The sequence below is a fragment of the Otolemur garnettii genome, unplaced genomic scaffold (genome assembly GCF_000181295.1).
Source record: "Otolemur garnettii isolate 467f Iridium unplaced genomic scaffold, OtoGar3 scaffold00031, whole genome shotgun sequence".
NCBI classification, from domain to species: Eukaryota; Metazoa; Chordata; class Mammalia; order Primates; family Galagidae; genus Otolemur; species Otolemur garnettii.
This window is the reverse complement of record NW_003852426.1, coordinates 2,976,228-2,989,801: the sequence shown is the minus strand read 5'-3', so window position 1 is coordinate 2,989,801 and position 13,574 is coordinate 2,976,228. Positions and strand designations below refer to the sequence as shown.

At 48.8% G+C, this 13,574-nt stretch overlaps 1 protein-coding gene across 5 annotated transcripts in view; it reads left to right on the top strand.

Moving 5' to 3' along the window:
* The window catches only part of ATF6B (activating transcription factor 6 beta), an 11,044-nt gene extending 1,067 nt beyond the window's left edge, over positions 1-9,977 (top strand). For 3 of the 5 annotated variants that reach the window (XM_012804737.2, XM_023512934.1, XM_023512937.1), the window contains 15 exons: positions 244-335; positions 2,041-2,182; positions 4,318-4,403; positions 4,523-4,658; positions 4,755-4,886; positions 5,039-5,163; positions 6,123-6,308; positions 6,394-6,485; positions 7,243-7,422; positions 7,594-7,701; positions 7,884-7,965; positions 8,176-8,246; positions 8,469-8,580; positions 8,722-8,806; positions 9,285-9,977. In XM_012804737.2, coding sequence (XP_012660191.1) covers positions 244-335; positions 2,041-2,182; positions 4,318-4,403; positions 4,523-4,658; positions 4,755-4,886; positions 5,039-5,163; positions 6,123-6,308; positions 6,394-6,485; positions 7,243-7,422; positions 7,594-7,701; positions 7,884-7,965; positions 8,176-8,246; positions 8,469-8,580; positions 8,722-8,806; positions 9,285-9,514 — 1,859 coding nt within the window. In that variant the 3' untranslated portion in view covers positions 9,515-9,977. The remainder of the gene's footprint in view (positions 1-243; positions 336-2,040; positions 2,183-4,317; positions 4,404-4,522; positions 4,659-4,754; positions 4,887-5,038; positions 5,164-6,122; positions 6,309-6,393; positions 6,486-7,242; positions 7,423-7,593; positions 7,702-7,883; positions 7,966-8,175; positions 8,247-8,468; positions 8,581-8,721; positions 8,807-9,284) is intronic. The other 2 variants (XM_023512935.1, XM_023512936.1) reach the window with 2 other exon arrangements.
* Positions 9,978-13,574: the final 3,597 nt, after the last annotated feature.

Sequence of the window (13,574 nt, the reverse complement as noted above, 5' to 3'; positions counted from 1 at the left end):
CGCTCACAGCAACCTCCAACTCCTGGGCTCAAGCGAGTCTCTTGCCTCAGCCTCCCAAGTAGCTGGGACTACAGGCGCCTGCCACAACGCCTGGCCATTTTTTGGTTGCAGCCGTCATTGTTGTTTGGCGGGCCCAGGCTAGGGATTCGAATCCGCCACCTTAGGTGTATGTGGCTGGCACCTTAGCCACTTGAGCCACAGGCGCCGAGCCTCCTGATTATTTTCTAACCCCCTTTCCTGCAGATCTTCAGGTGAAGTCTGAGCCATCCTCTCCCTGCTCTTCCTCCTCCATCAGCTCGGAGTCATCACTGCACTCCACAGAGCCTTCAAACCAGGTGAGAGAGTCATCTCCCTCATTCTGCTCTCTGTAATAGGGACTCGACTTCATTCCCTTCACCCACAGATGCTGAGGAAAGAATTTGTGTGCTGTGAGTTGGGTGTGATCTGGGGGAGGGGTGGCTTCTTCTTTGTCTTTGCCATTTCCTTAATATCCTCATTTTCTACATCTCCACTCTGTTCATCTGGAAGTGAAGGTGGGGCTGGGTGCTGTGGTTCACGCCTGTAATCCTAGCACTCTGGGAAGCCAAAGTGGGTGGATTGCCCTGGCTCAGGGCAATTTTTTTTAATTTTCTTTCTTTCTTTCTTTATTTTTTGAGACAGAGTCTTACTTTGTGGCCCTTGGTAGAGTGCCATGGCATCATAGCTCACAGCAACCTCCAACTCTTGGAGGTTGCTCATGAGTTCATGAGCAATTAATTTATTTAATTAATTTAATAATTAATTTTAAAAATTAATTAATTTAATTAATTAAAAAATTAATAAAAATGATGACTGCAACCAAAAATTAGCTGGTTTTTGGCCGTGCCTGTAGTCCCAGCTACTTGGGAGGCATAGGCAGGAGACTCGCTTGAGCCCAGGAGTTGGAGGTTGCTATGAGCTGTGATGCCAAGCATTCTACCCAGGGGGACAGCTTGAGGCTCTGTCTCAAAAAAAGAAAGAAAGAAAAGAAAAGGTCAGGCGTTGTGGTGGGCTCCTGTAGTGCCAGCTACTTGGGAGCTGAGGCAAGAGAATTGCTTGAACCCAAGAGTTGGAGGTTGCTGTGAGCTATGATGCCATGGCACTCTACCAAGGGCCACAAAGTAAGACTCTGTCTCAAAAAATAAAGAAAGAAAGAAAGAAAATTAAAAAAAATAAAATTAGAAGTGAAGATGGGGTCTTTCTTCTTTTTTTTTTTGAGACAGAGTGGTGCCTTGGTGTTATAGCTCCTAGCAACCTCAAACTCTTGGGCTCAAGCAACCCTCTTGCCTCAACCTCTCAAGTATCTAGCGCTACAGGCACCCAGCACAACACTCAGCTAGTTTTTTTGTTTTGGGGGGGTGGGGGCTGGGTTTGAACCCACCACCTCTAGCATATGGTGTTGGTGCCCTACTCCTTTGAGCCACAGGCATTGCCCACACCCAGCTAGTTTTTTTCTCTTTTAAGTAGAGATGGGGTCTTACTCTTGCTCAGGCTGGTCTTGAACTCATGAGTTCATTTGAGCAATCCACCTACCTTGGCCTCCCAAAGTGCTGGGATTATAGGCATGAGCCACCTCACCTGGCCAAAGATGGTTTTTTTTTAACATACAGAGATATGCAGCAGAAGTGGTGGGATTTGGAAGAAGATAATTGTCAACTGTTGTGAATTTTGGAACTGTTCTTGCCCAAGTTGTCCACCCTACACCATATTTGAATCACTGAGACTTCACCAGCCCTCCCAGGAATAAAGTAAAAAGAAAGAATAGGGGCCAGAGATAGCTTAGGGCAGCGGTTCTCAGGTAGAAATCTGGCAAGATGGGAACCTGTGAGTTGTGACCCCTTTGTAACAATGAAAATATATTGCAGCATTAGGAAGGTTGAGAACCACTGGCTTAGGGGGTATCATTTAGATCAGAATGTCAAATAATTGGTGGTTTATAAACACTAAAGCTTTTGTTCTTGGTCTTACTCTCAACACCTCTCTTGGTTTCTTCCCTCCTTCTTCACCCCAATCCTCACTCAGGCCCTTGGAATAGGGGAGGTGCTGCATGTGAAGACAGAGTCCGTGGCACCCCCACTCTGCCTCCTGGGAGATGATCCAGATCCAACATCCTCATTTGAAACCATCCAGGTCAATGTGGACCACATGTCTGATGATTCCTCAGGTAATAACAGCTTGCCCCATCTCCAGGCTTTATCAAGGGAGAATGTATACATCTGTGTGTATGTGTACAGATGGAGGGAGAGGGTGCAGGCAGCAGTACAAGATGGAAAAGGTTGTGAGGCAGATAACCAGTAGAGAAAACAGAAGGGAGAGAGAAAATGTTAGGAAATTGTGCCAAGAGCAATGTTGACAAGATGGAGATGAATTTTCTTTTCCTTGTTCCTCGCACATACATTCTATTGTGTCATTCAACTTACCATTACTTTGCACTTTTTAAAAACTTGTGGATAGGCCAAGTGTGGTGGCTCACACACCTGTAATCCTAGCACTCTGGGAGGCCAAGGCAGGAAAAACACTTAAGCCCAGGAGTTTGAGGTTACAGTAAGCTATGATCACACTCTTGCACTCTAGCCTGGGTGACAGAATAAGATTATGTTTCCAACCCTCCCCACCCCCCGCCAAAAATAAAAAGAACTTGTGGACAGTTAAGAGCATATTTATCTGTGTTATTTTTTCTTTTTTTTTTTTTTTTGAGACAGAGCCTCAAGCTGTCCCCCTGGGTAAAGTGCCATGGCATCACAGCTCACAGCAACCTCCAACTCCTGGGCTTAGCCTCCCAAGTAACTGGGACCACAGGTGCCCGCCACAACGCCCAGCTATTTTTTGGTTGCAGCCATCATTGTTGTTTGGCGGGCCCAGGCTGGATTCGAACCTGCCACCTTAGGTGTATGTGGCTGGTACCTTAGCCACTTGAGCCACAGGTGCCAAGCCATTATTTTCTTTCTCTTTCTTTTTTTTTTTTTGAGACAGAGTCTCACTATGTCACCCTTAGTAGAGTGCTGTGGCATCATAGCTCACAGCAACCTCAAACTCTTGGGCTTAAGCCATTCTCTTGCCTCAGCCTCCCAAGTAGCTGGGACTACAGGTGCCCACCACAATGTCTGGCTATTTTTTTGTTGTAGTTGTCATTGTTGTTTTGGCAGGCCTGGTCTGGGTTCAAACCTGCCAGCTCTGGTGTATGTGGCTGGCACCCTAGCTACTGAGCCACAGGCACAGAGCTAATCTGTGTTATTTTCAAATATACAGAGAAGTTGGGATACCATGTACTCTACTCCTAGAGTCTACAGTTAACAGCATTGTATTACCTTTAAAGAGTTCTCAAGTTTGTGAGGGTTGTAACACATCATGATTAAATTGCTCTAATTACGATCATCTTTGAGTAGGATATCTGGGTGGCTTGGGAACAGGGAAGAAAAGGAAACTTGACTTCTCACTGAATTCTCCTTTGTTCCTTTGGAATTTATATCATATGACTGTATTATCTATTCAGAAATAGAAATTGAAGTTTTAAAATAGCAATCTTAGTGATCAAATAATTCAGCACCAAAGTGAGTGGTATGGACAAGAATTAGTAACAGACTACAGACTGTTGACTTTTGGGTTGATTCTGGCCCTCTGGATGGTTTTATTTCACACACATGGGACTTAGCATTTGTTTTTATGGAGCATTTGACAAGTCACAAAGATTTAACAAAGGCCATGAAGACTCAGAGGTGACTGAGGCTTTACAATTTGGTTCCTGGGAGAACTTGTATGAAGGGACAATCAGGAAACCTGGTTCAAGGCCAGCTGGGTGAATGGTGGGGCATAAGAATGGAAGTGACCAGAAGGCAGCTTGGGAGCCAGGGTTGGGTGCAGATGAGCAGCTGAAAAGAGATGCAGACTTCACAGTTGTCAGCATGGAGACAGAGTGAGGTAGAAATCTGGCAAGATGGGAATTTGAGCCATATGAATGCTGGAGACTCCTGCTGCTTGGGCCTCTTCTATGTGAATAGAGAAAGTCTGTGAGGAAGAAAGAGGGACATGCAGAAAGGCAAGGACATCCTTGAGGAAAACTGAACAGAGATGAGAAAGATTAGAGAAGCCACTGAAAGAGAAAGGAAAGTATTAAGCAAAGGGGTAGGAGGAGAGCCAGCAGATGAGTGGCTCTGTGGCTTCCCTTCTAGATTGCCTGCCATGAGCCAAAGAGTTTTATTTTTAAGTACAAAGATAAATGACCCATTTCCCATCTTAACACTCTTAGCCCTTCAGTGTTTATCTAGTATCCAGCTTTATATCTCATCCTGCCACCCCCAGATGTCCAGACCAAGATAGAACCTGTCTCTCCATCTTCCTCCATTAACTCTGAGGCTTCTGTCCTCTCAGCAGACTCCTCCAACCAGGTGAGCATCTACCTCCTTTCCTCCCTCCAGGTGCTCCAATGAGTTCCTCCTGTCTCTTCTTCAGCTCCCTCTCCTTGACAGTCCTCCTGACTAATATATCTCTGGAATGCCCCATACAGGCTTTTATAGGAGAGGAAGTACTAGAAGTGAAGACAGAGTCCCCCTCCCCTCCAGGGTGCCTCCTGTTGGATGTTCCAGCCCCCTCACTCGGAGCTGTCCAGATCAGCATGGGCCCATGCCCTGACGGCTCCTCAGGTAATGGGTCATCCTGACATGTGGGGTTCCTAGTAAAAAGACTGTAGTCCTAAATATCCCTTCATTCTTTCTTTCCTACCTCTCACCTTCGTTCAGGCAAAGCCTTGCCCACCCGGAAGCCTCCATTGCAGCCTAAACCTGTGGTGCTGACCACTGTCCCAATGCCACCCAGAGCTGTGCCTCCTAGCACCACAGTTCTTCTGCAGCCCCTTGTCCAACCACCCCCAGGTACTGAAGGAAAACAGGAGATGGGCTGCATTGACCTTATTAGGGAGCTCACAGGGAGGCTCCAACCCTTGGGTGCTCAGGTGTGAGTGTGGGCACAAGGACCCCACCCAACTCACGTCTCTGACCTCCTGCTCACTTTTCCGTGTCCCCAGTTGTCCTCATCCAGGGTGCTATTCGAGTCCAGACTGAAGGACCAAGCCCCCCTGTTCCTCGGCCTGAGAGGAAGAGCATCGTTCCAGCTCCTATGCCTGGGAACTCCTGCCCTCCTGAAGTGGATGTGAGTATTGGGGAGGAGAATAGGGCTAGTGATGGGAAGGGAAGGAGGGTGTCTGTCACACAGAGAACTGTGGGATAAGGAAGAAGTTGAGACCCAGGACCAAAAGTAAGGAAGCAAATCCATAAGATGATCCTGGGGGTCAGAGTAGACTCCTGTTTCTGTAAGAGTACCAAATTCATGCATTTTTGGTTTTTTTTTTTTTTTTTTTTTTTTTTTTTTTGAGACAGAGCCTCAAGCTGTCCCCCTGGGTAGAGTGATGTGGCATTACAGCTCACAGCAACCTCCAACTCCTGGGCTCAAGCGAGTCTCCTGCCTCCACCTCCCAAGTAGCTGGGACTACAGGCGCCTGCCACAACGCCCGGCTATTTTTTGGTTGCAGCCGTCGTTGTTTGGCGGTCCGGGCTGGGGATTCGAACCCGCCACCTTAGGTGTACGTGGCTGGTGCCTTAGCCGGTTGAGATATAGGCGCCGAGCCAGTTTTAGGATTCTTAATTTTGCTATCACTACAGATGGAGAAATGGTCTCAGTAAATCACAGGCAGGGAAGCCATACTGTGTTATGGTTGTGGTAGTAGCAGCTGGCAGAGGGAGGCTACTTCATTGGGGGAAACCAGGTAAACTGTTCTTTAAGTACAGCATGGTTAAACTTTAGACCCTATAAAGGAGGGCTGAAGGAAGGAAGACCCACCAAGGAAAGAGGTTCCACCAGGATGGAGGAAGTTCCTTCTATAGTCTAACTTTTCCCACTTCTTAGGAGCAATAGCAGGGAATAGTTGAGAGAAGGGCCCGTTCCCTGGAATGTTTTAGAAGAGAGGAAAAATCCTTTTCTGACAGCGTAGGTAGAGATCAGGCAGGCAGGGGAATGGCTCCTGTGAGCTTCGGTAATCGTTCCCTGGGGGTTGGGGGCATGGTTTCTTAACAATTCATCTGTCATTCTCTCTTTGGCCTCTGGGTGCTTAGGCGAAGCTGCTGAAGCGGCAGCAACGAATGATCAAGAACCGCGAGTCCGCTTGCCAGTCCCGGAAAAAGAAGAAAGAGTATCTGCAGGGGCTGGAGGCTCGGCTGCAGGCAGTCCTGGCCGACAACCAGCAGCTCCGCCGGGAGAATGCTGCCCTCCGGCGGCGGCTGGAGGCCCTACTGGCTGAGGTGAGACTGGGCTGTCCCTGGGAGACAGGGGGAGTATGGGCTTCTTAGGATGACTCTTTCCTCCGTCTCTTCCTTTGCACCTTAGAATAGCAAGCTCAAGTTAGAGTCTGGGAACAGGAAGGTGGTCTGCATTATGGTCTTTCTTCTCTTCATTACCTTCAACTTTGGACCCGTCAGGTGAGACTCTTCTCACTTCCTGAGAGCCCTCCAGGTACAGCCACCCTCACAGCCACCTGATTGCCTGCTTTGGCCCAATCCATTTCCTTCCACTTACATACAAACAGTTCTGGTATCTTCAGCACTGATTCTGCATCTAGCTAGGTCCTTGAGCTGATGTTTTTCTAATAGGTGTTACATCGTAGAATAGATGATGGTGATAATGTCAATAAAAATAATGACTATTAAGTGCTTACTGAGTTCTAGGCTCTAGATTAAGCATCCTCCTTTTCTTGAATAGGGATCATTGTCATTCCCATCTTACAGGTGAAGAAACTCAAGTTTTATTTTGTTGTGTTTTCCTGAGAAAGAGTCTCACTCTGTTGCCCAGGCTAGAAAGCCAAGTGCCATGGCTTAGCCTGTCCAGCTCACAGCAACCTCAAATTCCTGGGTTCAAGCATTCCTCCTGACTCAGCTTCCCGAGTAACTGGCACTACAGGCACCCACTGCAATGCCCAGCTAGTTTTTTTCCTATTTTTAGTAGAGACAGAGTTTCACTCTTGCTGAGGCTGGTCTTGAACTCCTGAGCTCAAGGGATTCTCCTGCTTCAGCCTCCAAGAGTGCTAGGATTACATGTGTGAGCCACTGCACCAAGCCGAGACTCAGTTTTGTTTAACAGACTGGAACTTAGGCAATCCATCTGTAGAGTCCCCTATTCTTAGTTAGATACTTGATAAAGCTGGATTCTTCATCATGCTCTGTTCTTGCTTATCTACAGCATTACTGAGCCTCCTCCAGCTCCTGTCTCTCCTCGGATGGGTGAGGGAGAGCCTCGGCCCCAGAGACACTTATTGGAGTTCTCAGAGCAAGAACTTCTTCCTGGAGTTGAACCCCTACGGGGGTCTTCCCATAGCCCTGAGGAGCCCCAGCTTAGCCCCACAGACCAGCCCAGTTTCAGGTGAGGAGAGAAAGGGCCCTGTCTTCTTTAGGGATATAATTGAATCTTCTCCCTGAAAGCTACTTTTGGTGAGTGGGAACCAAAGCCGTTCTCTTGTCATCACTGTCTTCTTTGTTGATGTGAGAGTTCTGAGCAGTCTCCTAGAATTGCCTCCTCCTTGTCTTACTCCAGGAACCTGACAGCCTTCCCTGGGGGGGCCAAGGAGCTACTACTGAGAGATCTAGACCAGCTCTTCCTCTCCTCTGATTGCCGGCACTTCAACCGAACCGAGTCCTTGAGGTATGGGGGATTCATGGCTGGGGTATCCTCCCTGTCCTCCACAGGCCATCTACAGGCAGTCTGGCTGGCCTCTGTACTGAAGCACCAGCTCTCTCTGCCCTCTCTTCTTACTCCTGTGGTCACACAAGGAAAGTGGAATCTGGGCATGGCACAAAGGTATTAAGCTTCTTCTACTTCCCCAGGCTTGCTGACGAGCTGAGTGGCTGGGTCCAGCGCCACCAGAGAGGCCGGCGGAAGATCCCTCAGAGGACCCAGGACAGACAGGTAGGAAAGGGTAGGGCTAGTTCAATGAAGGCCACTTGAAAACAGGGGCTAAATGTCCTGAGGATTTTGAGTGGGCATCTCATTGTAGAAGTTATGGGATCATTTAGGGAAAGTGGAAGGGTGGGTGTGAGATGGCATCAGCTAGGGGCCGTCTGTCTCTTTCCCTTTTCCCTTCACCCTCTTCAAATCCTTAGATACTTCTCCTTCCAGAAGTCTCAGCTATGGAAGAAGTCACCTCCAGTTAAAGCAATCTCTACCCAACCCCCTGGGCCCCCAGAAAGGTAAGTTTGGGTGGGTATTTAATTTTTAAGTGAGATTCTACTCTCAAGAGCTATACCCCCAGGAGCTGTCCCATGCTTGTCATTATTATTACCAATGGGGTATGTCTCCTTCATCCATTGGGGGCCTGTGGCTTTTTCTTTTTCTTTCCTCTTACTCCTTTCCCCAGTGGGGACTGAATACTAGGTTTAGTTCCCTCAAATCCTATTTCCCTACCTGCCTAGGGATTCTGTAGGCCAACTCCAGCTATATCGCCACCCAGAGCGTTCACAGCCAGAGTTCTTGGATGCAATTGACCGAAGGGAAGACACATTTTATGTTGTGTCCTTCCGAAGGGTGAGTTCCTCTTCTCTGCCCTGTCTCTGTCATTCTGGACTCCCCAAAAGTCTGTCTTCATTGAGAGGGTGTGGAGTAAGACTGGGAAGCCTGTCAGTATCTTTTCCTCAGTCCTCCCAGTCTGGCTCCTTTGTTCCCTAGGACCACTTGCTGCTCCCAGCTATTAGCCACAATAAGACCTCCCGGCCCAAGATGTCCCTGGTGATGCCTGCCATGGCTCCCAATGGTAATTCTTTCCCTGCCGGGTGTTGGGGAAGGTCCAGCATGGCAGGGGGAGGGGAAAGGAGTGGGACATTGGAGAGATGGTAGACTCATAGGTGAGAAGCAGCAGGAAATGGGTGAAGAGAACAAAATACAGGAGACTGATGGGAGGAAGATGAGGGTGTGGGTCTTCCTTTGGTGAAGGTGCTTGGGTAGATGCTGGGCAGAGGGCGGTGGGCTGGGAACCTGCCAGACTCTCACTTCCTTTTTTTTTTCTTGATGCCCCCTCCTATGTGACCCTACATGCATCAATGCCATTTTTTTCCCTATCCCTTTCTTTCTCCCTGCACCAAACTCCATCCCTGCCATCTCATTTAACTCCCACTGGATCTGCCTCCTCACTGTGGCCCTTTCCTTCCCTCCCTGCTTACCTCTACTTTTCTGATACCCTCCCCCTGTTTACCTCCCCCTTGTCTTTTTCCTTCACTCTCTCCTTCTCACAGAGACCCTGTCAGGCCGGGGGGCCCCAGGGGACTATGAGGAGATGATGCAGATCGAGTGTGAGGTCATGGACACCAGGGTGATTCACATCAAGACCTCCACGGTGCCCCCCTCGCTCCGAAAACAGCCATCCCCAACCCCAGGCAATGCCACAGGTGGCCCTTTGCCAGCCTCTGCAGCCAGCCAGACCCATCAGGCCTCCCACCAGCCCCTCTACCTCAATCATCCCTGACCTCTGCCACACACACTGACTTAGAACTGGGGGAGGGGGTACACGGTAACCAAATGAGACTGTTTTGAATTTCCCTAATCTCTAGGCTTAGGGCAATTGGTAATGGAAAGACAATGTGGGTGTTAAGCACTTATTTGAGGTGAGAGATTCACCTCTCTTCTCATCATATAGGGTTCCTCTCATTTCTGTGAACCCCCAGTCCCTGCTTTTTTTCTTTGAGGGTATTGGATAAGATTCAGTTTGGGGGTGGGTAGGCTCCTGTGTATACTCTATTCTTTTGTTTTTCTGTTTGGGGGGGGGGGTTAGAGATGGGAATTTAGTCCCCAGGTGGGACAAGGGAAGTTTTTACATTTTGTCACTAGTTACCAGGAGTAAAGGAGGGTGGTGGAGGGAGATCAGGTTTACATGTGTGCATATCTCCTTTTTTATTATTAAATAAACAACTTGGAGGGAGTTGAAGGAATGGTGGCTGCCTTTCTGGCTCATGATGGGGGAGTTCGGGGGAAAGTGGCTTCGATAGGACCAGCATCAAAAACTAAAACAATTAAGATATAGCTGGCTCTGGGGTGGAGTGGGTGTGGGATTATAGACTTCACATCATCCCTTTGCCCCCACCCCTGCAGTGCTAGAGTATGTCTTTGTCTAGCAAAGATGTCCCATGGCGTGACAGACCAGAGGATATAGATCCCTGGAATGTGTCTGAGTAAACAGGAAGGATGGGGGGCCCCACGCCCTTTGGGGTGAACAGTCTCTGGGTCCCCTGCCCTCTAACAGGTTCAGCCTTCTCTTGCTTTCCAGGATGAGCAGCTCAAACAAACAATAGGAACTGGAGCCAAAGGGCTCAAAGCCCAGGAGGGAGGGGCCGTGGTGGAGAAAGGGATGATATTCGGGAAGAAAGTGGGGATGTTACAGGATATCCTCATAGCCCTAAACTGGAGGAGACTGAGACTTGAAAGTCAGATAAAAAGGACAAGAGTGGGTCAGGCAGAAAAGACTATACATTCTATTAGAAGGAAAAGGAGTGGGATACAGTAAGGGATCAAGTCTCAGCCCAACTCAGTGGGATCCCCCTCCAGCTGTTCCTGTCCAGCAGTGCCTCAGGCCCAACCCTGCAGTAGTGTCCTGGGTCAGCTGGAGGGTGTGAGCTAGGCCTAGGCTCAGTGCCCAGATGACTGGACAGGGGCTGCCCGGGCCGAAAGCCCAGGCCTAAAGGAGGGAGGAAGAAGAACCTCACGTGTCCAGCCAGGCAACATCCTCCCCTCACCCCAGCCATTACTGTGTTTGGGGTAAAAACAGAAGGAGTAACTATGGCAACCTGGACCTGGGGCTCCCAGGAACTAGACCTCTCTTCCCTCAAGAGGGCAGCGCTGGCTCCTCAGCCATGCTTCCCATCCCAAGGTCCCTCAAGCCTCATCCAGCCCTATGCAGGCAGAGTGCAATGAGAGCAAAGATTTTGGAAGCAGGTCACATGAGCCGGGTTCCCTGCCTTGACTTTTATTATTAGATGACCTTAAACACTCTGAGCCTTTGTTTCCTCATCTGTAAGATGGGATACTCCTACCTATTCAGGGTTGATGTGAGGATGAAAAGATCATGTTCTCAGTGCCTGGTCCATGGTAGATACATACTTTTCCTCATCCTTTGCTCCTTTCTCTCCCCGTTTACATTGTCCTTTTTTCCTCTATTCCATTTTATCCCATCTGAGATCATTGTCATTTCATTACACTGTTGCTCTTTCTCATTCCTGACCACAGTTTAAGAAAGTACTTGCAGTGTTCAGACTGGGGGTCCTAGGGTAGGACGTGCTGCACCTCTTCTCAGTGTCAAGGGACAGCTGGCACTTTTGCATGAACTACGCATCAGACCTCTCTTGGCTGAGGGAGTGGAATGACAGGAAGGATTTAGAGCAACAGAAAGAGTAGGTGTACCATGAGGGGCCAGGCCACTGTCACACCTGCACCTCATTAGCCCCTTCCTGTACCTCTACCTGTTCTGCTTTCCTCCCTCAGGATCCCCTCCTTTTCTCCATCCTCTGTGACCTCATTGAGCCTCCCTCCCTCTGTTCTCTAGATGTCTTTCCTGCCCCCCCCTTTTTTTTTTTTTGCAGTTTGGCTGGGGCCTGGTTTGAACCCATCACCTTGGATATATGGGGCCTGCGCCCTACTCACTGAGCCACAGGCACCGCCCTCTTTCCTGCCTTTTTTTGCCCTCTACTCCGCAGAGTTATCTCTATCTCTTTTTGACCCTTTATCTGTAGTTCATTTTGTTTCCTGTTTCTTTTGTACTTTTTCCTCCCCATGTCCTGCTTCTCTTTTTCCTTTATTTTTCTGTCTTCTCATCTCCTGTACTGCTGGCCCTGTGCTTACCTCTTCCCTTTCCTGTGCCACCGCCTCTCTTTTGCTCTTCCCACGCCTTTGTCCACATCCCTTGCCCTTTTCCATTGCTTCCTCTCTTCTCCCCGCTTAACTCCTCCCCTCCTCCTTCCTCCCCCCTTCTCCCTCTTACTTCCCCACTCCAATTCTCTGTCCTCTTCCCAGCTGTGGGGGCCGGGACTGGGGAGCCTAACATTTGCCTCATCATTCTGCTATGGCTTCTGGATACAGCACATCTGGATTCCGGGGCCCAGATGTGTGGTTGCCACAGCGACCTCAGTCCCTCTGGTAAATACAGGCGCCCACCCACCCCAGAGCAGAGAACAAAACAATTGTGTGACTTTCTTTTGTCACGAGATAGAAATGTCCTTCCTCCTCCCTTTTCCCCACACCCATGTCTCCAGGCAAAGGAAGTTTTAAGAGTCCAAACCCTTTCTGTGGTTCCCTGCCCCTGTTCAGCCTTAGCCTCTTAGTTTTCGCCCCTCTTTCATCTCAGGTTCTGTTTTTCCTTTCCGTGTTGTTCATCTTCACCCCAGTTCTCAATATAGAAGGTTGACCGCCCCTCCCCCATCTGATGTGGCTTCTTCTAATGGAGCACACACAATAACTGGATGCAGAAAGAAGTTTCAGAAATCAGATTCTCCACTCTTCCTTCTCCAAGTCCTTCAAGAAAGCTGCTTCATTTGTCTCTGCACTGTCTTAAATCCTTTCCTTTCCCAGAGCTGTTGGTAGGGAAGGGAAGCAAATACAGGCTATGGAACCCCAAAACCTGGGTAAAACTCACTCCTAGCAAAGTTCCTTGGACAAGCCACTTAACGTCTGTGAGCCTCTGTTTCCTCGACCACAGAGTGGGATTAGTGCCTGCACCGTGTAGGAAAGTGCTTTGTAAACGGAAGCCCCGCACAAGTGTTTTCTATCTTTCCTCTCTCTGGGACCGTTTCCTTGGATTGCAGCCTCTGGCTTCTATTTCTTCCCCTCTTTATCCTTCAGGTCGTTGCCCTCATTTGCCCTTGATCTTCTGTGTCTTCCTTCTCTTCTCCCTCTCCTTCCCTTTCCATCTTTTCTATATCTTTGATGGCTTCTGAGGTCAGAACAGGAACTTGAGGATCCTTCAAGGATGGAGGCTCAGAGGTGAAGACCTGAACTGAGGATCCAGAAAACAGCCAGAGCACAGGACAGTTCCTGACAACACTGTAACCCTTCTACCCACCACCTGGGATACCTCAGTGAAGCCAACCCCAGCTCTGGCCACCAGATGTCCCTGCCTTTATGCCTGGACTCCTTCCTGTTTCCCCATCCTTCTCTCCCAGGCCTCTCACCGTCAGTATTGACCAGCATTTATTGGGCACATGTGCTATGCGAGGCTTGGCACTTTCCTGACAAAATGAAACATGTATAAGACATGACCTTCTCTAAGAGTCTGAAAACTAGGGGAGGAATCAAAGTTTAGACAGTGATTATTTCAGAACCTGGAACTGTGTCAAGCTTCCAGTGGCTTCCTCAAATGCCTTGTAAGTTTGTAAACATCTGAAATCCCACATTCCTCTCTGAGACCCCAACAGTGGGCTTTTGAAATGTTCCAGGGCCATTCTTCTGGCTCTTCTTTCCAGGGTCTTCTGGCTGCACACTGAGCCAAATATTCTTATGGTGACCATACTTCCTAAATAACAAAACCAAGACATAGGACA